This window comes from Acipenser ruthenus, chromosome 16 (assembly GCF_902713425.1).
Source record: "Acipenser ruthenus chromosome 16, fAciRut3.2 maternal haplotype, whole genome shotgun sequence".
NCBI lineage: Eukaryota > Metazoa > Chordata > Actinopteri > Acipenseriformes > Acipenseridae > Acipenser > Acipenser ruthenus.
The window spans coordinates 22,683,687-22,711,309 of NC_081204.1; the positions used below are offsets into that span (position 1 = coordinate 22,683,687).

Consider the following 27,623-nt stretch of genomic DNA (forward strand, 5'->3'; position numbering starts at 1 on the left):
TCTGTTTTATTAGGATACAACATTATATAGATTTCCAGTTGCATACATACATATTTCACGTCAGGCTGAATATAAACATACCATTGACAGACACATTTAACACATTAAACAGCACGAAGCAGAAAAATGACATTTTGATAGATGTGTAACAATTCCCCCACCTTTTGTGATTTTCCTTTATAGGTCTTGAAGCTAATACAGGCATCAGTAAATTTTACTGTGAATGCAGTGTGTGTGTCCAATGCGTGTTTCAAATTCCAGACTAACACAGGGCATGCTAAAAACCGTTCCTCACATGAGGGTGTCGCTAATAATCAGCTACATCTTTCCCACATGTTTACTGGAGACACGTTTAGTGGAGGGTACTGTTTGCAAAGAACAAGGCTGACCCCTTGCACATTTAAAAGTGAGCAATCATTAATCCAGATTCAACAAGACATTTGCCCTGCAGAGCAAATGGAACCATTTTTGTGAAAGAAAAAGAAAAATGTATATTTTCAGAGGAATTTTAACATGTTTGCAGTAAAAAAAAAAAAACTTATACCCAGAACATAAATTCCAGCAAGTTTCATACTGTTTGTTTCAATTGTCTCAGAAAATCTCCCTTTGCCTTGCATTAATTTTCTCATAGTAAAAGCATAGCAAAGTGTAATAAAGCATAGTGAACTCATTGGAAAGCATAAGTAAGCATTGTAACACACAGAGAGGTATGGTAAAGCATATTGAAAACATGGCAAACTATGGTAAACTATGGTAAATGCATAATATAACTGCAAAACAACCATAAGGGGCATTAACAACATTGTCACTGACCCCCTTTTACTCCAAATATCTTTTGATTCTTTGCTTGCATTTCACTCTTCAATATGGAATATGCAGATATTTCAAATATAACGCTGCTGCTGCTTCCTGCTACCTTATCACTTCCTGTGTGGTTTAATGTCACTCCAATGGTCTAGCTGCAATCAGATCATGTGATCTACAGCAAAGGTGTCAGGATGCAGCAGTTTATCTATAGCGTATTTTAAACATTTGCATTTCCTGAATGAACGTAAATAAACCAAGAACCAAACATCTCTCTACACAATAAAAAGTGGGGCAGTAACAATATAACAAATTAGAAGTAAGAAAATGATTTTGAAATCATTGATCAGTACTCTTTTAATCTTTTAATGATACTAGTTACAAGCCACTCTGGGCACCACTTTGAATCTTCTGAGCAGTTTGTCATTGGTTTTGTGTTCACAAAGTTTGGAACTGTTACAGAATGCCCTGCAGTGTAGGAAATGCATTACTGTACCTTTGCTGTATCCTGTACCCTGTATTGCAGCTAAACACTGTATTTATCTTTCTCCTGGGGAACGCTCCAGAGTGAAAGTTGAGAAATGTGTGCCCCAGGTGATTTATATCCCACGACGTGGGAATAAAAATATCAGAACAATTGGGATTAAGTTGAGAACTATATTGCTGCCATACAAACATACAGCAAAGGTAAAGAAACACAATTTGTGTGACGCTGCAGGGTGGACTGTAACACTTTCTATTAATAAAGCACATTTTTATCATAATGGTTTACACTGTTGCTGGCTAGAACAGTTTCATCAATATCAAACTTTATCTTATGAGTTACAGTTCTTTGAATAGGGCCAATTACCGCTATATTTACCCTCTCACCAAAATGACACACATTGCACAATGGCATAAAGACCTTGATAAATGTTACATTTAATAAAGATTTGTGTTTGTTTAATATATATATATATATATAAAGCCTCACTGTGCACATGAAGGGATACAAGCCGCTAACCCTGCTCAGGTTTACCCAGTGATTACATTGGTGCTGCAACCATTTAGCAGCTTTTGAAAAGTACCAAATAACTGCAGACAGCATAGTTGTGTTACTCCAGTGCTTAGGTCCTTACATTGATTACCAGTGAGTTACAGAATTGATTTTAAAGTTGCTGTATTAACTTATAAGGTCCTTCATGGATTAGGGCCATTCTGACTCCATACCTATTTGGTTGTAGCTGGTGTATTGTACATATGAGTTGTTTGTTTAGTTTTTAACTCTGTACAGCGCTCTGGGATGCCATGGTGTGAAGGGAGCTATATAACAATGACGTTGAATTGTATTGTATTTGGTACGTTTTAAAAGCTGATACAAAGAAATCAATGCAATAATTACAATTGAATCCTAGATCATTAGATGAACCTGCACACATTTATACCACTGTAACCATTTTCACAAAGTATACCAAGATTCAATAAGAAAAACTTGCATTGTATTGGAAAAACCCTAAATTTCTTTATTATGTGATCCAAATCCTTGGCATAATTAATCATTTTCCAGCAAGTTGGAAAAATGACAAAAAATTAATCAAAACAGAGTGTGTTTCAGTTGTACTAATTATGACCTACTGCACATGATTTAGTAGTGCAGGTGAAATGAAGTGCATGTCATCGCATGGATATCCCAGTCATCCCAGACAGCATTGTAAGTTGCATCACAGCATCTTTCCACGGTTCATATTAATCCATCTCTGTTGCCGGATCAGTTTGGGATAATTTTAATCTTGTTAAGGGTGACCTCCCTGTCCGTGTCCTTCTTAAGTGATGCACGGAACAGATAATCCAGGGAGTATTGGGGTCACCGTGTACGTCACCTCTCCTCCAGGGGCTGCTGTTGTCTTCTGATATTCTGTACTGGACGAGAAACGGTGGATATTCCTTTGTATAACTTATGTGCCTGTATGAAAGGGGTTCCTTGAAAACATGCATGTAAAAGTTGCTTTATATAATGCAGGGCAATCATGGGCTGCAAGGATGTTTTGTTTTCTACATGATGAGTCTTCCAGTATTGTTCTGGAAGGAAATGTGCCATTTACTCAATTATTACTGCCTCTCATTCTCCAGAGAAGCAATATTAGGGTGGAAATCTTCAGCAAAGACTCTAGATCGGCCTGTAGAGAGACAGTCATCTCTTTTGTTCCTAGTGAAGCATCATTTGTATTGTCTTGGATATGGAAGCGCCTGCCAACCGAACACCTACTGTCAGCCCTCCACTACTTCTGCCCCTTATAAAAGTTTCTGATAGTAAAAGCATAGCTAAGTGAAAGCATGGTAAAGCAGAGGTAAGCATTGTAAAGACCAGAGAGGTATGGTAAAGCATATTAGAAAACATGGCAAAGCAAGAAAACTATGGTAAATTCATAGTATAACCAGTAATATGCAACTTTACTGTGACAAACTTTTATAAAGGGTAACAGAGAGATTCACTTTTATATATCACCAAATGCAATCTACGTGCCACAGACCACTTTCATTTTTTTAAATTCTGCTTTATATACTTTGCAATGGCCCATTTTATTCATGTATATTATCGATTAACATATATTACAATGTAACACGCAACACACTGTGAAATAAATGTATGTGACATAGTGTCTGATATTAGGCACATATCATATGCCTAATTCATTTAAACACCTTCATATAAATCAAACTTACATTAATTCTACACTATAAGTGATTTTACAGTGTTCACAGTGCATCACAAATGATACAGGATCTATTGATAAACAGTGGGCTATATACAATGTAACAGTCACTTGAATTAATAGTGTCCTGAGGTTTAGCAATGGAACTGTGCCTCCCGAATGTTCACACTCTGAAGCAGGTCTGTTTGCTTTCAAGGGCAGTTTGTTGGGAAGAAAAAACAGAAGCCCCCCCCCCCCAGCAGATTCTGAATGACAGGTTTGATCCTCGTTGCGCTTAGCATGGGCTATTTTTAATACCACATTCGACTGTATTTATCAAGGTGCTGTCTAAAAAAAACCTGTAAGCCCCTAACGGCCGACAATACCTCAGCTCATTACAAGAGAGAAGAGCAGATATGAACTGGGGAATGGACAACTCCAACACACAAAGTGTCTCTATATTTACAAGTCACACATAGTACTGCTGCGGATAAAACATTTTAAAAGTGAAGCGGAGGATGACATTGGTCACGTTGCGTGTTCTGTACCTGTCTTACAATGCTTGTTCCTCCTGTTTTTACAATGTGTTGCCATTAATGCACTACACTACAGCACCCACTATGAGTGAGGTGGGGGTAGACCTGTAATCTTCTTGCTCATCCTTTAGGGTCTTGCTACCCCTTAAATAAAAAGATATACCCGTTAGATCTGAGACTAAGCAAGGTTGGGCCTGGTTAGTATTGTACTTGGATGGGAGGACTCCATGGAAAATAAGGTGTTGCAGAAAGTGATGGTAGTCTCAGTAGGGGGTGTACTGTCTCTTTACTGTAGACCCCTGATGGAGTAATAGAGACCATTCTTCACTTGAGATGTTGAATTGTCAATGCTTCCTTATTCTCATTTTACTTACATTCTATAATTCTTTGGTAAAGTCAGTGTATTGCCACGACACATGCAAATCAGCGACAGGGAAGTGATGTTCAAGCTATGAAAGCAGTCGAAGGCTTGTTGTAAATGCGGTTGTCTTCCTTGGTAGGCTTTGCATAGCAGAACAGCATTCAGAATCAAAGGCAGCTAAAATCAAGATGCTGCTGCTAACCCTGGTCCCCTCCAGACAGTCCTCTTTAATGTTACTGGGCGGTTGGAGATCGTCCATCCCTCACCAGGCTGGGCGTGTGACAGTTTGTTACAGTGCAACAGTCCTCAGTGGTGGCACATGCTGACGGGGCCCTCTTTAGATTGTAGGAGCTACTTGGCGAACGTGACTTATTTTCTTTACTGCATTTTTAAGCAACTGTTTGTAGTCCTTCGCCATCTCAGGTCTGAAATAAATGAAAACAAATGTCAACATGGAAACTGCATGCCCTATCAGAAACTTACTGGGTCTCAACAGGTTATACTGGCTCAAGGGACTTCATGCTGGTTGAAGGACTGGATACGATCTTTAATCCAGGTGCTGTAAACCAGTTCACCTGTTCTACAGCACAACTGAGAAATTACACAGCTCCATCATAAATAAATCTTGATAGTCAATGATGGAAATGGCATTATAAACTAACCAAAACTACTTTCAGCTGTTGCAGTTTTTTTTTTTTTAATCTACAGAATTCTGTTTTTACTGTAGTAGAAAAACATTCGGTATCCCATTACTAAACTGCAGTCCAAACAGTCAAACCCGGTGGTGTGTGTGTGTCTTACCTGCAGCCTTACTTATGCCTCCACAAGCAAGACTGTGGATAAGAGTACCATCCACTCTCTGTACTTCTGTCGGCCTGTTGCTTTTTACTGTACAGGCAAGTTCCATTTTATATTTTAAATGTGCAGGACATGTGGCCACTGCAATATTTTAAAATCTGACAAAAACCCATATACATGCAGGAATATTCTGACCTGACACAAGGTTGCAGTAACATGTTACAGTGCATGAACTCTGACAGTCTGATACTCCTCGTTTTATATTACCAAAGTTAGTACAGTGGAGGGGAAAACATGCTTCTTTACAGTTATGTTGCCTTGCTGTTAATAAACATGTTTTAAAGAAACTATCTTTCATTTAACAGCGTCTCTGGCTAGTCAGCGCCTGTCTCGCTCCATCGTGCTAGGTTTTGGTGGTTTCGTTCAGAAGCCAGGTGATGTAATGAAGTGAGGCTGACCTCTTATGAATGACACACTCTAACAGTTTTCAGTGGCAAACTCATTTGTGTTGCGTGGTCTTTTTCTATTGAATGTAGGTGAAATTATGAAAACAGACATTTCATGCCACTCATAAAACGTTAAGTCTCCAAAAGTGGTTCATATGACTAAATCCAATATACTAAACATAAAGCTTTTTGAAAAACGTGCTTTTTCAGTGGAAAATAGTTTGAAACCTTGCATGTTTACAAGTTAGTAGCTAAACATTTACCCCTTATAAAAGTTTTCTTAAGTAACTATGTGTAGTTCGTGTGTACCTTACTATAAGCATTGTGAAAGCATGGTAAAGCACAGAGAAATGGCAAGCATCTTAACGATCTTGGCAAAAGCATAAGCAAAGGGAACTGCAAATTTACCATGGATGTTAGACCCCTTAAGTGTAAGTATATATATTAATAGTTCTGAGCAGTTACCTCTTAAATTGGAAGTTGGGATTGCCTACCTGAAGTGGGTGTGGTCACATTGTGAATACACAACTTCTGTTTTGTTGTCCCCGCCCTCTTTTGTTGTGTTCACGCCCACTCATGTTTTTCCACCTATTTTTTAAAAAATGTGATGCCACCCATTTCCAAAGCTGAACCCTGCATCTCTCTATTATACAATTTGACTGGGGTATCCCATAGTAAAAGCATAGCAAGGTGTACTAAATCATGGTGAAAGCAAGCTAAGCACATCAGCATGGTAAAAATGCAAAAAGACCACTGTAAACTTTTATACATTGTATTATATGTTTTTTTTTAACTGGAGCAAAACTGAGTATCTGTCAAAAACATTGCTCTGGTTAAATGCAGGTCTCCTGGTCAAATTAAAGGCATAACTGTATCCACAGCTCTGATTGGTGGAAGGGTTCTATGAAACATATTCTCTTGAGTGACGTCTCTGTTCACTGCCTGCTTTCCAGGCTAAGAAAGAGCAGCGACACAGGAGTGACTGTCCAGTGAAAACGTGTCAGTTACAGAGGTCCTTTTCCCATTTTTCACTAACTAAAGAGAAGAATTGGTGAAAAGAGATGTCACAGGATAGTCACCCCCACCGGTTATACAGCAGAGGACTAGTGACACCAACACCTCCTCACAAAGCTTTTAAAGTCTGTTATGATGCAATAAACTTCATTTAAACGGCCGAATACAGAGAATTGCTTCCCGAATATCAATCTCCGCATCTGCTTAGCGAGCAAATTATTCTAGGAGCCCCAATATGTAGGAAATAATGACAGATTATTTGGTTAATAGAATTGGGCATACAATAGCAACATACATTCAGTTTGCTGGTTTACTGTAAGGCATTGCTGTAGACTCCTGAAAATAAGAATTCCTGATTATTGCGGGTCCTTTGAAATTCCTGTCAACGACAGCTGGCTGCACTTTCAAAATAAAAATGTGTTTTGTTATTTCCCCAGTATACCTACACATTTCTATAGGAACAACTGGACTATGTTCATGCACAGTAGTTGTGTGACTGGCAGTGCAATGGTAAAATAATTCCTTTCCATGATTACAAAGGTACACGCGAACTAGAAATGCAGGGAGGGGGACCGACAAAACCATGACATCACTAGACCCAAACACGTAATGTTATACATTTTCCATGCATAACATTACCTCAGTTATTCTTCTGTGCAAGCTGCATTTCTGCTTTCCGTCGCTTTGATGCAGTTATTTCCTCCATCTGCAAGCCATGAGCCATTTGCCTGCAAACAACATTAAAGAAGCACCATAATATTCTACAAATGGGCATTCCAACTTTGAGAACGGGGCTAGAACATGATTCTCAGGTTCCTTGGCGGTATGTGAAGGAGGCGTTGGTGCTGCCTCATGGGCTACAAGACCTCCTTTTCACTGGCAATATTGCTTTAAAATGGGGCCCTATTACAGCTAACTCATTAAGGACATAGAATAGCATTGACAAATCCATGGGTGGCCCTTATAAGTTTTATAAAACCTTTTCAATTTGGAACACATTTTTAACCCTCTGTTTATCCAGCCTGGTCATCTACAGGCATTTTTACTTTTGGTGGCATCTTTGGTGATGGAGGACCTTGAGGAGACCTACTCCCTTCCCTGCTCCCTTCCCATACAGACATTTCCATATGAAAATGCATGTAACATCTGTAAACTTGGCACATCTGGCACCAGTATGCATATGGTCTGGGACTGTCCCATCATTGCCACTTTTTGGAGCTATGTAGCTTCAGTGTTTCTAAATTGACTGGTTCGCAGTTAATAGCTGAACCTTGCTTATTTTTACTTACTGATGATTCACTGGTTAATCTCTTTGATTCAGTGTAGAGCTAACAGCTTATAAAAAGTCAATTTTGCACCTTTGGATATCACCAGATAAAACTCTGGCCTGCTCTTGGCTCTGCATGTTTAGGGATATGATTCATTCAGAGGGGACCACAGCCAGGCTGAATGGAGCGAGACTAGCTAGGGTAGAGGTGTGGAGTTTAGTCTCTGCTGCCCTGGCTGACCTTATCATGGCATGACTGGTTTATATCATTTCCTCTTTTATTATTTATGTATGTAGTCACTGTGTGCAAGTTCTGATTTCTCTGTATATAGTTTTGTACATCTGTATGATTCCGAATGTGTTCTGGGTGTGCTCAAATAAAAACAATTGATCACAAAAAAAGAAACACGGTAAACAAAGAAAATACATAGAGGTAGTCACAAGTGGCATCTAAAGATGTGTTCATCAGTCTCCTTACTTTGATTTGATCACTGGAGGAATGGGCAGTGGTTTGCTGAACCCCTCCTTCCCAATCAGCCAGTAAGTCTCCTCCACGCCTTTGCCCTTTAGAATAACACAAACCAGACATCAGGAGTGTTAATAGTTGAATAGTTGAAATGTATAAAATATTAGCCTGGTGTTAAACGGTAAGAATTCTGACAACATTTTTTAAAACTGTATCCTGCACTGCACCTTAAAGAGTAAGTAGCGGGGTTCTGAAAAATATAGTGTTACACGTCCCCACCTGTGGCTACAACTGTTTGAATAATGCACCAGTAATTTTTCTTTCCATTGTTAACATCCTGACAACCTTTTTACACGTATAACTTTAAAGTTTGTTTCAAAGCTCTTTTCAAAACGGCTGCTCTAGTGCACTGGGGTTTGAAATCTGTCCTCTAAATCACTGCAGGAAGAGCGATTTAAAAACAAACAAAAAACAAGTTCTCTGGCTTTTCTGTTGTGTACCCCATCATGGATCGTTATTGCTGTGCTACCTGTGCTATCGCCTACCAAAGTGGGCGATAATCCTTACACTATCAGTGCACTAGAGCAGACATTTTGAAAAGAGCTTTGAAACAGACTTGAAAGTTATAAGTGCAAAAAGTATGTTAACAATGAAGTGAAAAATGACAGCTACCTTATTTAAGCACTTGTAGCAACACGTGGGGACGTGTAACACTATATTTTTCAGAACCCCGCTACTTACTCTTTAAGGTAAGGTAGGCCCAGATTAGTGGTAATCACAGCCGTTTAAATTCACCAGGAAATTATAGAAAATTTGAACAGCTACAAATCCTTAGAATGTCCCGAGTCAATCGCTATCCTTAACCGCCATTTTAAACAGTGGAAAAAACTAACCATAAAGTACTTATGTGACCCTAAGAAAACAAAATTGTAAGAATGAACGGAACACGTTTTTTGTTTTTAAATGAACGTTGTCTTTAGAACACAAACACATCCAAATAACTTAATAAAAAATACCTGCAAAATACTGGTCATATTTTCAGGCTAAGCTCAAGCGGAACACTTTAAGATAACCATAGGACTGGTAGTATGTGTGCAACAGAGCCTATGTCTGTACAAAGAGGACACCCTACTGGCCATATAAAAAACAGTCAAATCATTATTAAAAAACACCTTTTTAGAAGGACCACCAATTTATAGTTTGGGGCTGCACATGGTAGCTGTAATCTGCAATAGCAGGATGACCTTAAAAATTAAGATCTATTAGCATAAAAGTCAATGGAAGCAAATTAGGACTGTACAAATATGGTCTTAATTGCAGAGTGTACCACGGTGATCGTTAATCAAGGTGTCACTGTAATGCATAACACAATTATACATTCTAAGAAAACCACGTGGTAGTGATTTGGCATGTCACTACCTGGAATCCTGTGCTCAATTAGTTATGTTACTCACACTGAATGATTCTATAATAATTTATTTCTTAGCAGACGCCCTTATCCAGGGCGACTTACAAGATATCACATTATTTTTACATACAATTAACCATTTATACAGTTGGGTTTTTACTGGAGCAATCTAGGTAAAGTACCTTGCTCAAGGATACAGCAGCAGTGTCCCCACTGGGGATTGAACCCATGACTCTCTGGTCAAGAGTTCAGAGCCCTAACCACTACTCCACACTAGTTAATCTAGTTAGATTTCACAATTAAGATTCCAGGGAGTAACCTCTGCATAAGTGAAATATCATTAGCATGGCAACACAAATCCAGATTATGATGTCTCAGGACAGAACCAGTGAAATCATATAGTGAGACTTTAGGGATCCTTCAGACATTAAGAATAGCATTATCACTCTAACCCATGCGCGCCAGGGACTGTGTGTGGCCTGTAAGTGTGGTTCCACCTATTAGAAGATTTACTTCTCATGGAGCTGGTGTGTTTCTAATGAACGCTGTCTAAAGAAACGGCAGAAAGTGACACATACCTCCAGTTCTGTTCTTCCTCTTAGCTCTACCTTATATCCTTCTTTTAAGCCCACTAGAATTTTAACAGTACTGCTACTGACATGAATGCGGTAGGCTGTAAAACAGAAGGAGGTGGACAGGAACATTGTGTTGGTTATACATTCATATGTACTGTTTATAGCCCTGAAAAAATGGGAAAACTGGAAACTGGAAAGCAGTTGATACAATTTTACTAAGCAGTTTTCACAGTGCAGGAATATTTGTGGATGCTTTCCAGTGTCATACCCATTTTAATTGAACAGTTTGGGTATCTGTGTGCAAAACAGCTTAATCCCTCCCAAGTGTACCACATAGCAAGATAGTAAATAGATTTCTGTAAGCTTGTGTGGTACCAGATATCATTTTTTTTTTTAAGTGCACATTTGAGATCTACATATCTACACATGGAAGTCCACAGCCCGTAGCTACACCCCGGGTTACTCACGCATCCCCGTGGCCTCCATGCGTGAGGCTGTATTCACTGTGCCTCCAAACAGACAGTACCGTGGCATAGTGAGGCCTACCACTCCTGCAACCACAGGCCCTGAAAAACAGCAGAGAAATACTGTGCCCAGGGACCAACATATAATATCCCCAGTGCCAAGACTGACAAAGAGACCTTGAATTATACTATACAGTTATGTAAAACGAAACCTGATTACTGGAACACTATAAAGAATCACTAGTTTAAACATCTGTTCATTGGTTTCACTAACAATTAATAATGGGCAAAGTCAACATGTTGCATGTTTTCAGGCTGTTTCAGATGCCACTCCTGTCTGGACTGCTGTGTTTCTTACCCGAGTGCAGTCCGATTCGGATCCGGACCGGTACGTCTGGCATGTGTCTCATCTTGAAGGTCCCCACGGCGCTGAGGATGTCCAGAGACATGTTGGCGATCTCTGCTGTGTGACGGTTCCCATTGCACTTGGGCAGGCCGGACGCCACCATGTAGGCATCTCCTATAGTCTCCACCTGCGTCGGGAAAAGTGTTTTTTTAATAGAACGTTTTTCACCCTTCAGATGGCTAGCTCAGGCGCGGGAAAGCCTGTCACAATGTGGTTCAGAGTAAGGAAAAGGTCGAGCTCCAGCCGTGTGATATCTTCAGTGCTCTCTTCTGCCGGGGATTTCCGTGCAGAGGCTTTGGTTTTCTGAGGAAAGGGTTTGAGGAGGCAAAAGCTCTATGGAGCGCATTACAGTGTTCTGTTGTGCAAACATGATCAGAAAGAGCAAGAGCCCTTGCTGTTTCCCCAAAGATCATTCGAAGCTGCGTGTGATCTACAGGAACTCTGGTGAAGTCTGGATGACGAGTTCATTGTTACAGGAATGGCTGAAGAATTGGAACATGGAGCTGTACCCACAAGACTGTCACAGCAGGGAATTTGTTTAGCATTTTTATTTTCATTTAAACCATTACAGCGTTACTGAAAAGGTATGTGGAAGGGAACCTCACCTTATAAACATCATGGTTCTCTATTATAGCATCAAATATTGTGTAGAGGTCGTTCAGAAGGTCCACCACCTCAATGGGCTCGCTCATCGCCGATATCGTGGTGAACCCGACGATGTCGCTGAAATACAAGGTGACCTCTTCGAAATGCTCTGGTTCTACAGTGCAGCCCATCTTCAGGGCTTCTGCCACAGACCTGGAACAGAAATCAGGGGTTTATCTAAACTCAGTGTAGGAGAGACAAAGTAAGTCACTGCACAATTTGTATTGTGATTACAGCCATGGTTGTATTATTTTTTTTATTCATCAAGTAAATTAAGGTTATCAAAGTAGTTAGTTTATAATTCTAAAGTTATCTATTGCTGCCATGTGTATTGGATCTTTATAAACCCAAAAAACTGGAGTCTACCAGTAGCGACATGTAATAATAGTCTTTGTATAAGTCTATCCCACTGATGTCTTTCAACGGTAAATGGACAATAATTGGGGTATGGTACAACAGTGAAAGAACTTGATTGATTATTACAATCAACCATTTAAAAAGCAGACTTTATAGTATTATAATTCTGGTATCTTTGCACATAGTTTTGTCATCTGTTTGTATGTATCTGAAAATATTACCGGTATGTTAAAATAAATTCTTCATGAAAAAAATGACAACCTATTCAGTGGTTCAGTCATTAATCAAACACTCTGCGGGGTAAAATGGGCAATAACTGCCCCTCAAGCTAGTGCCACAAGCCAGCACAGGTTGGGAATTATTTGTAAGGGGAAGGTATTTTATGTTTTATCGCTGAAAAAGCAAAGCATGGTGCTTTGTTACAAAAACAAAAAGTAATAAAATGATGAATAATCTATGAAGGAAGCAGACTTTGACCAGACTCCTACTCACGGAGGTAGCATCTGTGTGAGCAGCTTCTCTGTCTTCTGCTTCTCTATCTCCAGCTCCTCTGTCCGCTCTCGTATCAGGTCCTCCAGGTTGCTAGAGTACTGCTCCAGCATTCGCAGCATCGAGTCGATGATGTTCGTCTTCTTTCCCTTGTTAATGTTCTTAAACTAAAATAAAAGTGGAAAAGGTAAGCCCAAAGTATGGAAAACAAGTCTAGGGAGGTTATGGAATAAGGTAAATTCAGAATGTCACGTGTTAGTGTTGCGTGTTTATAATACATTTAAAAAAAAAATGTTGTCCAATTTTGTCCAAACCAGTTGAATTTTAGTCAATCACAATTTCAGTGCTTCAAACGAATATCAACTAGGAGCGGGAGCAACTTTTGATTTAGGTACTTGTTTCTAAAGGACTGTATTAGGAATAAGTACATTAACGGAATACTCCCATATAGTACCAGTAAAATAAGAATGTGAATATTATTTACCCTAAACTACGAGGGCAAAGTTATTTATGGTGTTCAACAACCTTTATCAGTAAAAAGACCACCTCACCAAAGTCATCTGACATTTGTTGGCTGAAGGACTAAATTACAGTCAAGCCGTTCTCATTAAAATTGTTTTTCGCACATGGTATATACAATAAAGTACTGTACACTGTAGGAATAAATGAACACTGTCAAAATAAAGTCATTTTCATATATCAAAACAGGCCCTGGACAACAGTGCTTCTTTATGAATGCCCCTGAGCAGACACCTGGTTGAATATCTCTTCGAAGGTGGGTCGTCTGTCTGGCTGCTCGTTCCAGCACTGTTTCATCAGCTGGATGCACTCCATGGGGGCGTGGTCTGGAGACACGAGGGGCCGGCACAAAGGAGGGGGCTTCTTCAGCCTCACAATGATATCTGAAGAGGCCCAAACAACATGAGAAAACAAAAGAAAAGCAATTAGAAAACTGCCCGAACACAGCAGGTAGCAACACTGGGCAAAGAGCACATCCCATGAACTAAGAAAAGAAAAAGATGAATGCTTATAAACACACCCACACGATGTTCCTGAGTGCTTATAAACACACCCACACGATGTTCCTGAGTGCTTATAAACGCACCCACACAATGTTCCTGAGTGCATATAAACACATCCACACGATGTTCCTGTGCTTATAAACACACCCACACAATGTTCCTGTGCTTATAAACACACCCACACGATGTTCCTGAGTGCTTATAAACACACCCACACGATGTTCCTGAGTGCTTATAAACACACCCACACGATGTTCCTGAGTGCTTATAAACGCACCCACACGATGTTCCTTAGTGCTTATAAACACACCCACACGATGTTCCTGAGTGCATATAAACACACCTACACGATGTTCCTGTGCTTATAAACACACCCCCACAATGTTCCTGAGTGCTTATAAACACACCCCACGATGTTCCTGTGCTTATAAACTCACCCACACGATGTTCCTGAGTGCTTATAAACACACCCACGCGATGTTCCTGAGTGCTTATAAACACATCCACACAATGTTCCTGAGTGCTTATAAACACACCCACACGATGTCCGAATGCTTATAAACACACCCACACGATGTTCCTTAGTGCTTATAAACACACCCACACGATGTCCCTGAGTGCTTATAAACACACCACACAATGTTCCTGAGTGCTTATAACAGTTTCCAGGTTTTTTCCCAGAAGGTAGAAGACATACTGTACCCTCTGTTGACTGCTCCAGCATGCAGTATGGTGGGCCCCTCATCACCACTTCCTGCATAATGATGGCAAAACTGTACACATCCCCCTTGGAAGAGCTGTTCAGCGTTGCATGAGGCAGCCGAAGGATTTCTGGGGCTGTCCAAAATAACTCTGAAATGGAGGCAAGGGCAACTTAGAAATAGATTGTGTACATGTTATTCAGTTATATAAGGAAGACATTATGGCAGCCATTTTAACTCACAGATCAAAGTTAAGGGTGCCTTTACATTTTCATAACACTGAAAAAATGAAGTTGCCAGCTAAAAAAGCAGGTATAATACTGGCAGTGGATTTGCAATGATAGCAGCCCTCCTCACAGGGATGCTTATTAATACAACTATTATCATGGTATTGAGGTTACATGTGGCTAAGCAGTGCCATTAAAACCAAAAGAAAAAAGAAAAGCACTACCTTCTGCAGCAGGTTCTTTATATGGGAACTTCTGAGACTCCAGCACCTCATTGTATCCATAGTCAGTTATTTTCAGTACAAATCGCCCGTCTACCACACAGTTCCGGGATTTCAGCCTCCCGTGGATGAAGTCCCGATGGTGAAAATACTTCATACCCTGTAGACAGAAAAGCATTTTGTTTATATATACAGTACAAAGGTAATACTCCCCCGGTTTACATGTGTGGCTTTGCCCAAACACACGTGTTATTGAGGATAATCTACATGTTTGCCACTTCTATATTTCTGTCAGCGTATGTGTTTTATCTGCTCACATTTCCACCTTCACTGAATTGGAACAACAGCAATACTCAGAGGAATCCCACTAGATTCCCTGCTAGTGTCTATCAATGTTTTTTTTTTTATTGATTGGCTAAAATATACGGTACATTTAAATCATTTTACAGTTACGTCTTGAGACCCCACAACTCCAAACTAAAAAACATCTAAATGTTGTACCAGTCTAAACTGCATATTATTGTATCGCGGACTCCCCCTACCTTGAATTTTTCCCCTTGTTTTTCTACCCAAATTGGAATTTCCTCACCGCTGCCACCCACTTTCCAATCAGTAGAACTGGAGATCAATCAGCTTTCAATTTAATCTCTTACACCTAAGCAGTGAATGCTACCAAGCTGCTGAACCTGGCCTTGTTGGTAGTCTGACAAGCAGGAGGCACACAAGAAAACTATTCCCAGCTGATTTTTCAATGTAACCAAGCACAAGCTCAAAAGACCAAAGCAGCACTACCTGTGGTTCCGCAGACAAGATAATCCACCTGGCAAAATGAGGATTGGAATCGCATTCACAAAGCTGGCCCTGGACATCCAGAAGGTGGAGCTTTTACCAGGTGACCCTACCTTGATGAGGTCGAGAAGCAGGGAAGACTTAAACATCCAGTCCAGCTTTACATCATCGTTCCGGAGAAGGTCTTCTAGGCTCCCTCGGGAACAGAACTCCGTCACGATGGCAAACACTCCACAGTCGAGGAAAAAACCCAGGAAAAGATTCACATTCTCATGGCGCATGTCCTTCATCTGATGACAACAGCAATGAAAACAACATCTTCAACTCAGACAGCCTTATCAAGCACTTCAAAATAGAAGTTTATACCTCTGGCTTCAGCAACTGAAACCTGGCAGAACTGCAACAATGCAAAATATAGTTTTTGAAAAAGCATGTGGAAAGCTAAAATAAATCTGCATCTAAATTTAGGTTTATGTTGATGTTGTTTTGGAATTTTGAGTTGAAACTAAAAAACAAATTTCAATCTGGAGGACCTGTGTGGTTTTGTACAATGTTGAGATAAAGCTTGCACAATGACACTGGCTAATGATGATTTATAAAACAAAAGTTGGAATTATAAAATATAATATAAATTGGAATTATAAAAATACCAGCAAAACTAAGATTGAGGAGGTGATTTGATTTAGCGATACCCCACAGGTATAAACCACAGCTGGATTTTACCAGAGCATTTTACAGCACTGGACATCATCCTGGATTGCATCAAATACTTTTCAGTGGTCATCCTGAGATTAACCATAAAGATAAGTGGCTGATGTAATCCAAGTAGATTCTCTGGGACTGTAATATGCTCTAAAAATCCAGCTCTGGCTTATCCTGTGGGGACAGAGGTCGACAAACTCAACCCGTAAGTCAGGAAGGCAAACCTTTAGGCTAATGGCTTTGTCAGTTCATGTCTGAATAGTCTTTGGTGCCAGACAACTGTAGTGCCCCGCCCGATGCCCTGTGCTACTGCATCAATTGATGTGGGTTCCAGCTCAGATCTGTAACCTGGGGATGACTCGGCCAGTTATATGTAGACTATAAATTGTAGAAGACACACTTACCATCTGAAAAACAACACTGGTGCCCGGTGATATTTTTCCAAAATCTCCACTGGGTAATTTCTTCATCCAAACCCAATCTCCCTGAGAAATTCAAATGAAAACACGGTATATTACTGCATCATATCACAACAGATTATATCAAAGAACACCAGTGTATGAAAGTACTCCCAGCATAGTTTATCTTGCACTTCACGAGTTGAATACAGAATCATTTCTAGTAGTTCCAATTCACACCATCAAGACAAGGCCCCTCAATCTTGAATAGATGGAGTGCAGTGTGAGTCACATGACCAGCGGCTCAAATCCAGGTTGAGTGGAGTTGCCGATCTTGGCTGGGGGCCCACAAGGAGCACTGCATTGGCCTTTGTGGGACTTGTCTGGGGATAGTTCACCTCATTGTGCTTCAACAACCCCAACTGGTCAGAAACCCCAAGAGTCCAGGAAGAGACTTTCCAGGCTGGGTCCTTGCCTCAAGGGTTCTGAAGCTAGGGAACATCCATTGCTTTGGTTCTGCAGGTGAAAAAGCGATTGGCTTGACAGCAGGAATGGAGCTCATGCGTTGATCTTCAGTCCTTCTGATAAGTAGGTGGGTGGCTGTGGTCTCCCGTCTCTCACCTCGTAAATGGCCACGTTTGAGTTCTCGTAAGTGGCGGGAGTCATGCTGGATGCGTTGGACCTCACGTGGGACTTCTGGCTTTGATATGTCTCCGAGAGGCTCTTTGCACCATCACTAGTATCAGTACTCAGTTTCTGCAAAATGGTTAACAGAGAAACATCTTATTTGTATTTCAAATACGTATCTAGATAGTGAATTACAAGGTTCTCAGCAGTGGAGCCGACATGCTTTATAATTTTTACCCTATTCATAATGTGTGATCATCACTTTTTGGAAACGAATGAATGGTATTCACTTGGTTTTAACATGTGTTAATCAAGAATCTTTTAGGCAGTGTGGATAGGGTACCTGTCACCAGATGACAATTATAACTAGGGTTTGAAATCTGGTTCATTTTTGATGCTCAACATACCGTAATAAAATGTTTTAAAGAAACATATTTGTTTTAAGCTGACTCTTCGTTGAAACATTATGAAACCGTGCAACGAGTTTCAGAAGCTTTCCCACTTAAAGATCAGCTGCATAAAACATTGTGCCTGACTGCGAGGGCAGGGGTTAACCAAGCTGAGATCATATGCTACGAATGCCCGCACAATTCTCCAATAATGACATCGGGGGCTCATTTCCTCTGACCACTCAGTCAGCCACGGTGTTCAATGCAGAGGATTGGAAAACAAGCAGACATTTTAAGATCTCACATTAGGTGGCAAAGTCAGTGAAAATTGTGATGCAATGTAGGCATATCATGATGTTTCAATGAAAAACCAACTCAAATACATTCCTCTAAAAGGGAAATGACGTTTTATGGCATTTTGGACACTCGTTAGAAGACTGAAAAGTTCCAATTCCTATCACTGGAACATCTCTTGTTCAAAAATGAATAGTGTTTTTAACATAGAAAAAGCATCAAAAATATCCAGCCTACCAGTTTCAGATATCAGTGGCAGTTTTGGTTGGCTTGTTCACCAATAAACGATTCACTGGCTTTAGTGTAGGATTTTGTTTTGTGTGGGTCACATTAATTATATTGCTATATTAAATTTATAATCTCATACTTCAGGAAGGGGATTTATGATTCTTACCTTCATGCTTAGCTGGGGATTGATAAATGTCACATCAGCCAAGGTAAGCAGAATTTTGTTAGGCCCTCTAAGTAGTTTAATTAGGTTTATTCGACGCCTTGAATGGAAAAAAAGAAAACAAAAGTTATATTACCCAGTGTGTATGTGGACTGCTGCTCATAGACGCCGTGACAAGGCGAGGGGCCTGCTGTGGCAGTTTTATTGATTTGTTGTTTTATTTTATTGTTTGGCCAGGAGAGGGTTAAAAATGGTTGCTGGCTCCCTCCATTCTGGCAACGTGAGAATGTAGCTGGAATGGGGGAAACTGGAAACCATGATTGGTTGGCTAATCAGCCAATCAAATATTAATTTTGGCAAATTAATCCGGGTGGATATAAAAAGCTGCAAGGCCCAGTTAGGGCCTGTAGGAATAGTTTGGATTGTAAACTGTTTTTAGTTCAACAAAAGATGAGAATGTTAGGCATGTGTATATAGGCAGTTGTCGACACACTCAAAAGTTTTTAAAGCAAATCCATGGCTGCCATTGATTCCAAAGATGGAATAACTAAGAAAATGCTTCTTGCCTTTCAGAGTAACGTCATTCCCTGGTTGCTGTGCTGTTCACCTTTTGGTTTTCCAGACTGTTTGTCACTCAGGTGAAACCTATTTACTATATCCTGCCGCAACTATACAAGTTTGGTGGAAGTCCTCTTCCCATTCATGTCCTGTGTTACAGGCAATAGGACACTCTGTGAAACATGGACCTCAAGTGTAAGACTGAGGTAGGGGGTCCCATTGCTTGTGATACCAGAAAAGAACAAAAACGATTATCAACAACCCGAAAAGTGATTTCTAAGAATTCTTGCTAAAGAGAAGTAAGCATTGTTTTAATTTAAAAGAAAGTAACTTTTTTTTTAACCATCATTCCTTTTTAGTGATGTTGGTCAGGGTGTTTTGAGTTGTGTAATTCCAAATTAATATTTTTCTTGCCATCCTGATTTAAGGAGTTATTGAGATGACTGGGGGTTGGAATGTTTGTAAAGCAAACACAAGCGAAATTGTGAAAACAGAGAGAATACTGTTTAAAAAACAAGCAAATGTCATGTTTGTGTCACTTGCTCTTTAAAAAGGAAGCAAGGACTGGTAAAAAAAAAAAAAGAAGGAAGACATGAACAAAAAGAAAAATAAAGTGAGAAATAAATACATCTCCACTTTATTTTATGGTTTCCATACTTCATTTTAAGGTTTCAGTGTACGTTTTTTTTCCTTTTAAAAAACAAATGACTGCCCTCCCCTCCCTCTGCAAGCAGGTTCATTTAGGTCTTAGTGTGGAGAATGTGTAGTAAAGCCCTGTGCTGTTCCAATGACTGCCCTCTCCTCCCTCTGCAAGCAGGTTTATTCAGGTCTCAGTGTGGAGAATGTGTAGTAAAACCCTGTGCTGTTCCAATGACTGTCCTCTCCTCCCTCTGCAAGCAGGTTCATTCAGGTCTCAGTGTGGAGAATGTGTAGTAAAACCCTGTGCTGTTCCAATGACTGTCCTCTCCTCCCTCTGCAAGCAGGTTCATTCAGGTCTCAGTGTGGAGAATGTGTAGTAAAGTCCTGTGCTGTTCTAATGACTTCCCTCCCCTCTCTCTGCAAGCAGGTTTATTCAGGTCCCAGTGTGGAGAATGGGTAGTAAAGCAGAGTGCTGTTCCAATGACCGCCCTCCCTGCATGCACATTTTTTAAATAATTTAGTGTGCCCAATTATTTTACCCCCAATTTTCCCCCCAATTTGGAATGTCCAAAAAAAATTCCCCTCACCACAGCAATTCCCCACATAGCTCAGGAGAACTAAAAGTTCAGTGGGTGTCCTCCAATCCCATGACCAAGCCAGCTTCCTCTTTTACACCCAGGAACTCGACAGCGGATGTCAGCGAGCTACCGACCTCTGGAGGACAAAGGCCAGCCCTGCAGGTATCTGCTTTTGAGCTCACTGAGCGCCTGGCCAGCAGGGTTCACTGTAGCGCCATGAGGAGAAACAGTCCCTGCCAGTTTTGCCTCCCTAACCCACGGTCTCTTATATTAATATGAAAGTGGCTGCAAATCTAAGTGCCAGAAATAAAGCGTTTATGGATACCTTACCACATGCAGGAAAGAATGTGACTTTTTCTCTAGTTTCTAATTGCATTTATCACACTATTAGTACAATTTCTATTGAAACCTTGCAATGAAGCAGTACCATTTGTTATACCTTATTAAATAAGAAAGCCCCACAAAGCAGATAATGGCGAAGAAGACAGAGAGACAAACCATTAGAGCAAAGAAGGGATCAACACCTAAAACAAACAAAAAAAAGGAAAAATACAACAAAGCAATACAATGATCACAACAACAAATGTGTGCATACAGAATGACATCGCATTCGAGGCTTAGATCGAGATATTAGGTCACATGGCTGGGCGTGGCTTATACCGGAATTTTTTTAATAGAACGCACAGCATTTTATATTTTTCAGAAGCACAGTGGCGCGCTAGACAAAGGTTATAGACCAGGTGTGCAGTATACTTAAGTGCAGTTTACATGTGTATCATAAGTCAAAACCTACTTGAATAATAACCTATTTTTCTTCAAGATGCAAGGAAAAAGGAAGTTAAACGAATATGCGTCAATACATGGTGTGAGTGTTTTACAAGGGGTGCTGGTTATAGTGTAAAAATTACGGTAGTTATTGTAACATTTAGAATTTTGAAGAAACTGTCAATCATGTCCCCCGCCCCCTCAGGCTTGCAGCGAATCAGAAAGACGTGTAGGAACCACTCCCCATTCCTTATTGGAAAATTGTGTGAGGGACACCAAAGAAAATTAAAACGGTTCTGTATTTGTAACATTTGTAACTTATTTTTAGATTTTCTGTAAAAGATAAATATATAATGGAATTATTACTCAAGGGTTATATTTGAAAATTGATAAGATATTTCCATCCAGCTCATTCACTTTCCTATTGCTTACATGGATACACCTGTAAGTGTCAAAACCTGACAATGCACAGGGGAACGGGGAACCTGAGGCTGAGCAAAACAGATATTCCCAAAGCGTTGTGTTTATTACAGTGTTAGAGCCCTGTAAATACTATCTAATAATACGATATCTGTGTGCCTTTACCTGCAGGTAATATCTAATACGATATCTGTAGTATGCCTTTACCTGTAAATAATATCTAATAATACGATATCTGTAGTATGCCTTTACCTGTAAATAATATCTAATAATACGATATCTGTGTGCCTTCACCTGCAGGTAATATCTAATACGATATCTGTAGTATGCCTTTACCTGTAAATAATATCTAATAATACGATATCTGTAGTATGCCTTTACCTGTAAATAATATCTAATAATACGATATCTGTGTGCCTTCACCTGCAGGTAATATCTAATACGATATCTGTAGTATGCCTTTACCTGTAAATAATATCTAATAATACGATATCTGTAGTATGCATTTACCTGTAAATAATATCTAATAATACGATATCTGTAGTATGCCTTTACCTGTAAATAATATCTAATATTACGATATCTGCAGTATGCCTTTACCTCCGGTACAAATTTTTCCGTGAGTGAACCAGCATCTCGAATCTGACTTTGGTGACACGCCCCGGGGGAAATGAATGCTTCGGGCCAGGAAACGCACCATGTCGGTTTCCATGTTGACCGTGTGCGTGCGGTAGATCTCCCGGGACCTCCCATCAGTGTCCAGGATGACGTAGTCCACAAAGCCAGCCCCGCTGCCATTCGTCTTTATCTTGTGGTTGAAGCCGGGGAACTCCATGTTCCGGGAGGACTCTGCTATGTGGGTGCCTGACACCCAGCCTCCATTCCTTCTGTTGATATTCAGGGCATGAGCAAGGAAGTAGATAGAATTGTATATGGTTCCAAATAAGGGGGATACCTGTCAAGCAACCAGTTCATACAAATATCAAACAAAAGCTAATAGAGACAGACAGACACACAGACAGACCGATAGATAGACAGACAAATGAAGAGATAGAGATATTGTACTGTTCTCCAGAGAGTCTAGGAAAGGCAGCGATCATCCCAAATCCAAGCAGCTGTTTATTCAGGTGTTTCATAATCGAATAATGCTTTTGTGCCGCTCTAGCTATCAGTTACAAGAAAAATCATGACCTATATTCCCATGTCAAAATGTAAGTTTGACATACAGACAGATGCCCTTATATAATTCCTGATTCTGATACCCTCAATAGCCTGTGCTAAAGTATGCCAAGATCAAGCTTCATCACACTTGGATAAGCGCCTCTCTGGATAAATGTAAACATGGAAGTGTGATAACTGTATAAACACAGTTCTCTTTTATTATTGTCACACTGTAGCCCTCTTTAAAATCACCTCTTTGTATTATTTCATTATTATTTATCTTTATTACTTTATTATTATTTGTCTTTATAAACTAGGTATTGTTTTAAGGTAGGGGTATTAGTTTCTGTTTACACTTCATCTCTGCATAGACTGTGTCTACAGCATTTAACAGTATATGGAAAAGACTCATAAGAAATACTGAAATAAAACGCTGTAAGACTACCACCTATTTGGCTTGCCTATTTCTGACAATGGTGAAAGGTTCAGGCAGAACTCTTAAGGTGTAACACAGGGTTTAAACGTTTTAACTGTATTCCCAGACCTCTGTCAAAGCTCTTTCCAATGCTGGTGTTGTGCTCTAATTGTACCTGCTCTGGCTTGGCTGGGTCTGCCAGCTCCCCTCTGTCCACAGCCTCCTGGTAGGCCTGGTGGAAGGTGGCCTCCTCGGACTCCACTGTGATGGTGAGCACTGCGTCGTAGGCCTCGCGCAGTTTGCTGCTGGTCCTCAGGGCCGGGTAGAGGACGTGCTCATAGGGGAGGCTGTACAGGAGGGTGTCGTAGGGGACGAACACCAAGGAGCCGTCTATCATCTGCAGGTCGTGGGCCGCCTCCAGGAGTCTGCCCTGCGCCTGTCCCCCGATCAGCACCGAGTGCATGCACATGATCACCACTGAACACAGGCAACACAACAAGCACACTGCGTTACTGCGCATTGCCCTGGGAAGAGTGTACCAGAGCAATGGGAAATAAAGCATAGTCAAAGCATGCTAATGCAAAGGTAGGTATTATAAAAGCCCAGGGAGGTATATTAATAATAATCATGGTAAACTATGAAAAGCATGGGAAAACTGCAAACTTACTGTGCATACCCTTATAAAAGTTTACCATGCTATTTTTGCATTGTACTTTTGCAGCTTTACCATGCTTTCTCCATGGCTATACTATGCATTTACCATAGTTTACCTTGGTTTTCCATGTTTATTAATATGCTTTACCCACCTATGCTTTATCATGCTTTATTACACTTTGCTATGCTTTTACTATGGGAAACTTTTATAAGGGTATTAATCATGGTAAACATTTATAAGGGTGTCCGGATGTTGTGTCTACTCAGGAAACAATTTAAAGAATATTTTATACCCCCTGAATTTGCATGATATTTGTATTGTTTTATATGCCATGATATGAGTTATTGATCATTATTTATTACTATTTCTGCACACGTGGCTATTTGGTATAATACCATCAGTATATTTTACCTCTGATGCACTCTCAAGCATGAGCAAGGTATAAATGACCAGGTGCGCTAGGGGTTGTGCACCGGTAACAGTGTGTTTGTTGCTACTGTAAACACTGCTCAGACTTGCTCAGAAGAGAAGAAGTGCACCTCTAGTGGTCATTTTTATACTGTCCTAATTACAGAAATGCCACCTTTCTGAAGCTTGCTGACAGACAGGTAATATTTACTGGAGATTTTATGGCAATATTCATAAGTGCTGAAATCCTAATTAAACCATGATGATTAATAATCGGACGAATTTAACTATGAATCTATCTATCTATCTATCTATCTATCTATACTCACATAGGTTAATACACAAATTACCAAAGTATAGTATCCCTAAAGCTAACTGCTCAAAGACTTAAAAAAAATACACAGTGGAACAAATGAGACAAGTCACATGTTTCTTTGCACAACATTCCCTCATTGGTCATAACCAAGACTTCAGACCCCTGCAAAATAAAGTTCTCATTGATCATAACCAAGACTTCAGACCCCTGCAAAATAAAGTTCTTACAAGCTGTACATACAGCTTTATTTAGCAGGAATTTACTTAACATCTCTACATTCATTTAACTAATAAAGAAAGAGCTCTACATTCCTTTAACTAATAAAGAAAGGTCACATGCTGAGAGAGACGCTTGGTCTGGTGATACCTATCTCACAGTAACACCTCCACTGGAACAAATGCAGACTTGAACGACGGTATTTCTATACCCAACAATCAAAGGCAGACTGACATCAAACAGAACAGGGATTCTCCGGCTAGTGATCTCTAATCAAAGTAGGCAAAAGACGACCCCTTGTGGAGGTAGCACAAATTACAAGTTACTGCTTATATAGGAAAAACCCACAGCAAACTAACAATTCGGAATTGTTTCACATCATCTCAATTTAAAATCCCTACGAGCATGAAATATGAGAACATTAGTTAGAAGATCCCCTATATAAGACGGAAACTATTTAGAACCCCAACCAAGAACGTACCCTGGCATCTAAAGGAAATGTCTTCTGAGGAATGTAAAATAAATTTAGAATAAACTATAAAACACTTGGAGTTTTACACGTAATAGTTTTTCCTTCTTAACTTGTATAATGTGTCTCGTCATAGGAAAATGTTGTTCGGGGGAGAATGCCCAATATCTTAGCCAAGCCCCAAACACAGTCTAATCAATAAGGACTCGCCTCGGGTGACTAAAGCATTAAGAGTAAAAACCATGACTCCACCAATCCTATTTGCTCAGAAATATAATCTTCTAAACTTGCTTTAACCCTAACGCGAGAAGAAAACAACGAAAACAACGAACTTAAGGCCAATGAAATATGTATCTTTCTTGAGCCGTGATATTAAACAGCTGGCAGCAGTCTTATCATGCATTGAACAATACAAGGAGCACTTACTGCGCAGGTTCTCCACCTTTTTCACTTTTCGCAGTGCTTCCTTGATGCTTGGATCATCTCGGCCAATGGAGATGACGATGCTGACAGGGAGCCCACGGTTCCGAAGAGCACTGGCCACTTTGCCAGCCGTGTCCACCCAAACATCCTCCTCAGAGGAGACAATGCCAACGTGCGCCCACCGGAAGTGTTTCATGACGCTGAGGAGAACTCTTGCTGGCGAGGGCAAGGTCCTTGCGAATGTTGGGTAGCTCCTCACATTATCCAGCCCAGTATTGATACAGGCCCAAGAGAAAACAGCCTTGTTCCAGTTTTTACCCAGAAGGGCAGCGGCGTCGCAGTACCCGGGATTGGTGGGTCCGATGAACCCAGATACCTGTCTGTGGTACCCAAGGAATCCCGTTAAGGCCTTGGATGTTTGGCAGTCTTCGTTGAGTATAACATAATCAAAAGTGTCCACTTGGTCTAATGAATGATCTTTGTTGATGCGATCAACAGCTAACTGGGCCGCCTCTCTCGGGCGTGCTTTAGAAAAGAGTGGATCACACGTCCAAGGTCCCACCACCCCCACTTTATAAACTGCAGCATGAACCAAATAAGGACGCGACAGAACAGCGAATAGAGACCAGCACAGCAGTGAGTTTAATGACGGGACTGGGAACCTCTGGTGCTTAGACTTACTCCATCGCGGGTTGCTCTTCGTCCATCTCAGTGCAAAGCCATGAAACGGACAAAGCTGATGTAGCATTGCAGCCCAGCAGTGTAATACAGTGTATGTATTCACAATTCAGTGTTCTTCAAATTATCATACCCCGGCTGTACCAAGTCCCTGGCAAAAAGAAGAAAACGGGTTAGGCTAAGTGAATCGATGTTAAAATGCACATTATTGTATGTGAGCCACGGGGCGAGTGAATGGGGGGACCCCAGTAGTGGTATCATTTAAAGAGCAGGTATGCTGAAAACGAAAGGAGCTGGACTGTGACCAATGCAGAGGGCCTCGGGATAGAATTTTAAAACTCCTTACATTCTAACGCTGGAATTTACCTGGAAACACCCAGGCCTTGGTGTCCTATTACCTGTTTTGACCTTGGTCTTTTTTTCTTTTTCTTTCTTATTTTTTTAATTTGGAGACACCATAATTTGCCTGTCCGTACCAGTTCCAATTGTAGTCGTAAATAACAGACAGGTGAGCAGGATCTTCAAAACCTCAAAATTGGCATGTTCATCAAGATACATATACTACGAATAAGGGATTAATAATAATAATAATAATAATAATAATAATAATAATAATAATAAATGCCTTATTAACTACTAATGCACTGTTGTGAACGGCTTAACTGCAATGAACTGTGCTTAAAACTAATTTAGCACCATATTTACTGAAATTATGTAATAATATTTTAAACACTTTCTGTACTAAAAGTTTAGGAGTATAGGCTAATGTTCATATCCCAAATAATATTTTAATATAGGTGTTTTTTAAAATGTATTTTGCATTTGTTTGTTTGTTTGTTTGTTTAAAAACAACACTTGCAAAACGCTGTACTATCTAACATCTTAAATACGCGCTGTCAGTTCCTTTTTTCCCCATAGCTGTGAGGTAATTTATTACAAAAAATATGCCTTGTATAGTCGTTGAAATACCAAGATATCCTATACAGCACACATGTGTGAATACATTTAAGCATTATGATTCAATAAGTTTTTGTTTCAGCATTTCTAAAGAAACGAATATAATGTTTTACTTACCATATTGCGTCGAGAGAGACTCGCAATTCGCTTTCTCTTCCTTACTTTAATGACGTGTTGGGTTTCAGAAAATAATCCCTGAAAATCTCATAATGTAATCAAGGCTGTTACCAAAAGAACTCATACAACTCCCAAAAATAAGAATACAAAACGTGTACACTTCACGTTCAAACGTACCAGTGGTTTAAAAAAAACGTGTTTTCAGAATAAAGAAATGTTATAATTGTATTAAAATAGGTGGGGAGGTGGGATAACCCGTTAAAGTTAAGATTCAGCACCCTGGACAGCAACTCGATCAGATTCTAATCCTGCAGTTACGTGTGAAATCCTTTAAACTGATAGCAGGTGGGTGACAGAATTTACTAGCGACCTACCCTGT

General features: G+C 40.1%; 1 protein-coding gene across 2 annotated transcripts; it reads right to left on the reverse strand.

Moving 5' to 3' along the window:
* Positions 1-27,623, reverse strand: LOC117412587 (retinal guanylyl cyclase 2). Of its 2 annotated transcripts, XM_058989069.1 has the most exons (20): positions 27,245-27,623; positions 25,496-26,321; positions 23,181-23,482; positions 22,030-22,384; positions 20,684-20,768; positions 18,473-18,569; positions 17,390-17,524; positions 16,775-16,855; positions 15,782-15,958; positions 14,883-15,039; positions 14,433-14,582; positions 13,462-13,610; positions 12,712-12,875; positions 11,823-12,015; positions 11,170-11,344; positions 10,815-10,913; positions 10,351-10,445; positions 8,377-8,462; positions 7,271-7,359; positions 1-4,798 (listed from the first exon to the last, which is right to left on the reverse strand). In XM_058989069.1, the coding sequence occupies exons 2-19, from the start codon at positions 26,238-26,240 to the stop codon at positions 7,272-7,274; spliced, it is 3,333 nt and encodes a 1,110-aa protein (XP_058845052.1). In that variant the 5' UTR covers positions 26,241-26,321; positions 27,245-27,623; the 3' UTR covers positions 1-4,798; position 7,271. The 2 variants fall into 2 exon arrangements, with proteins under 2 accessions (XP_058845052.1, XP_058845054.1); XM_058989071.1 differs by lacking the exon at positions 7,271-7,359.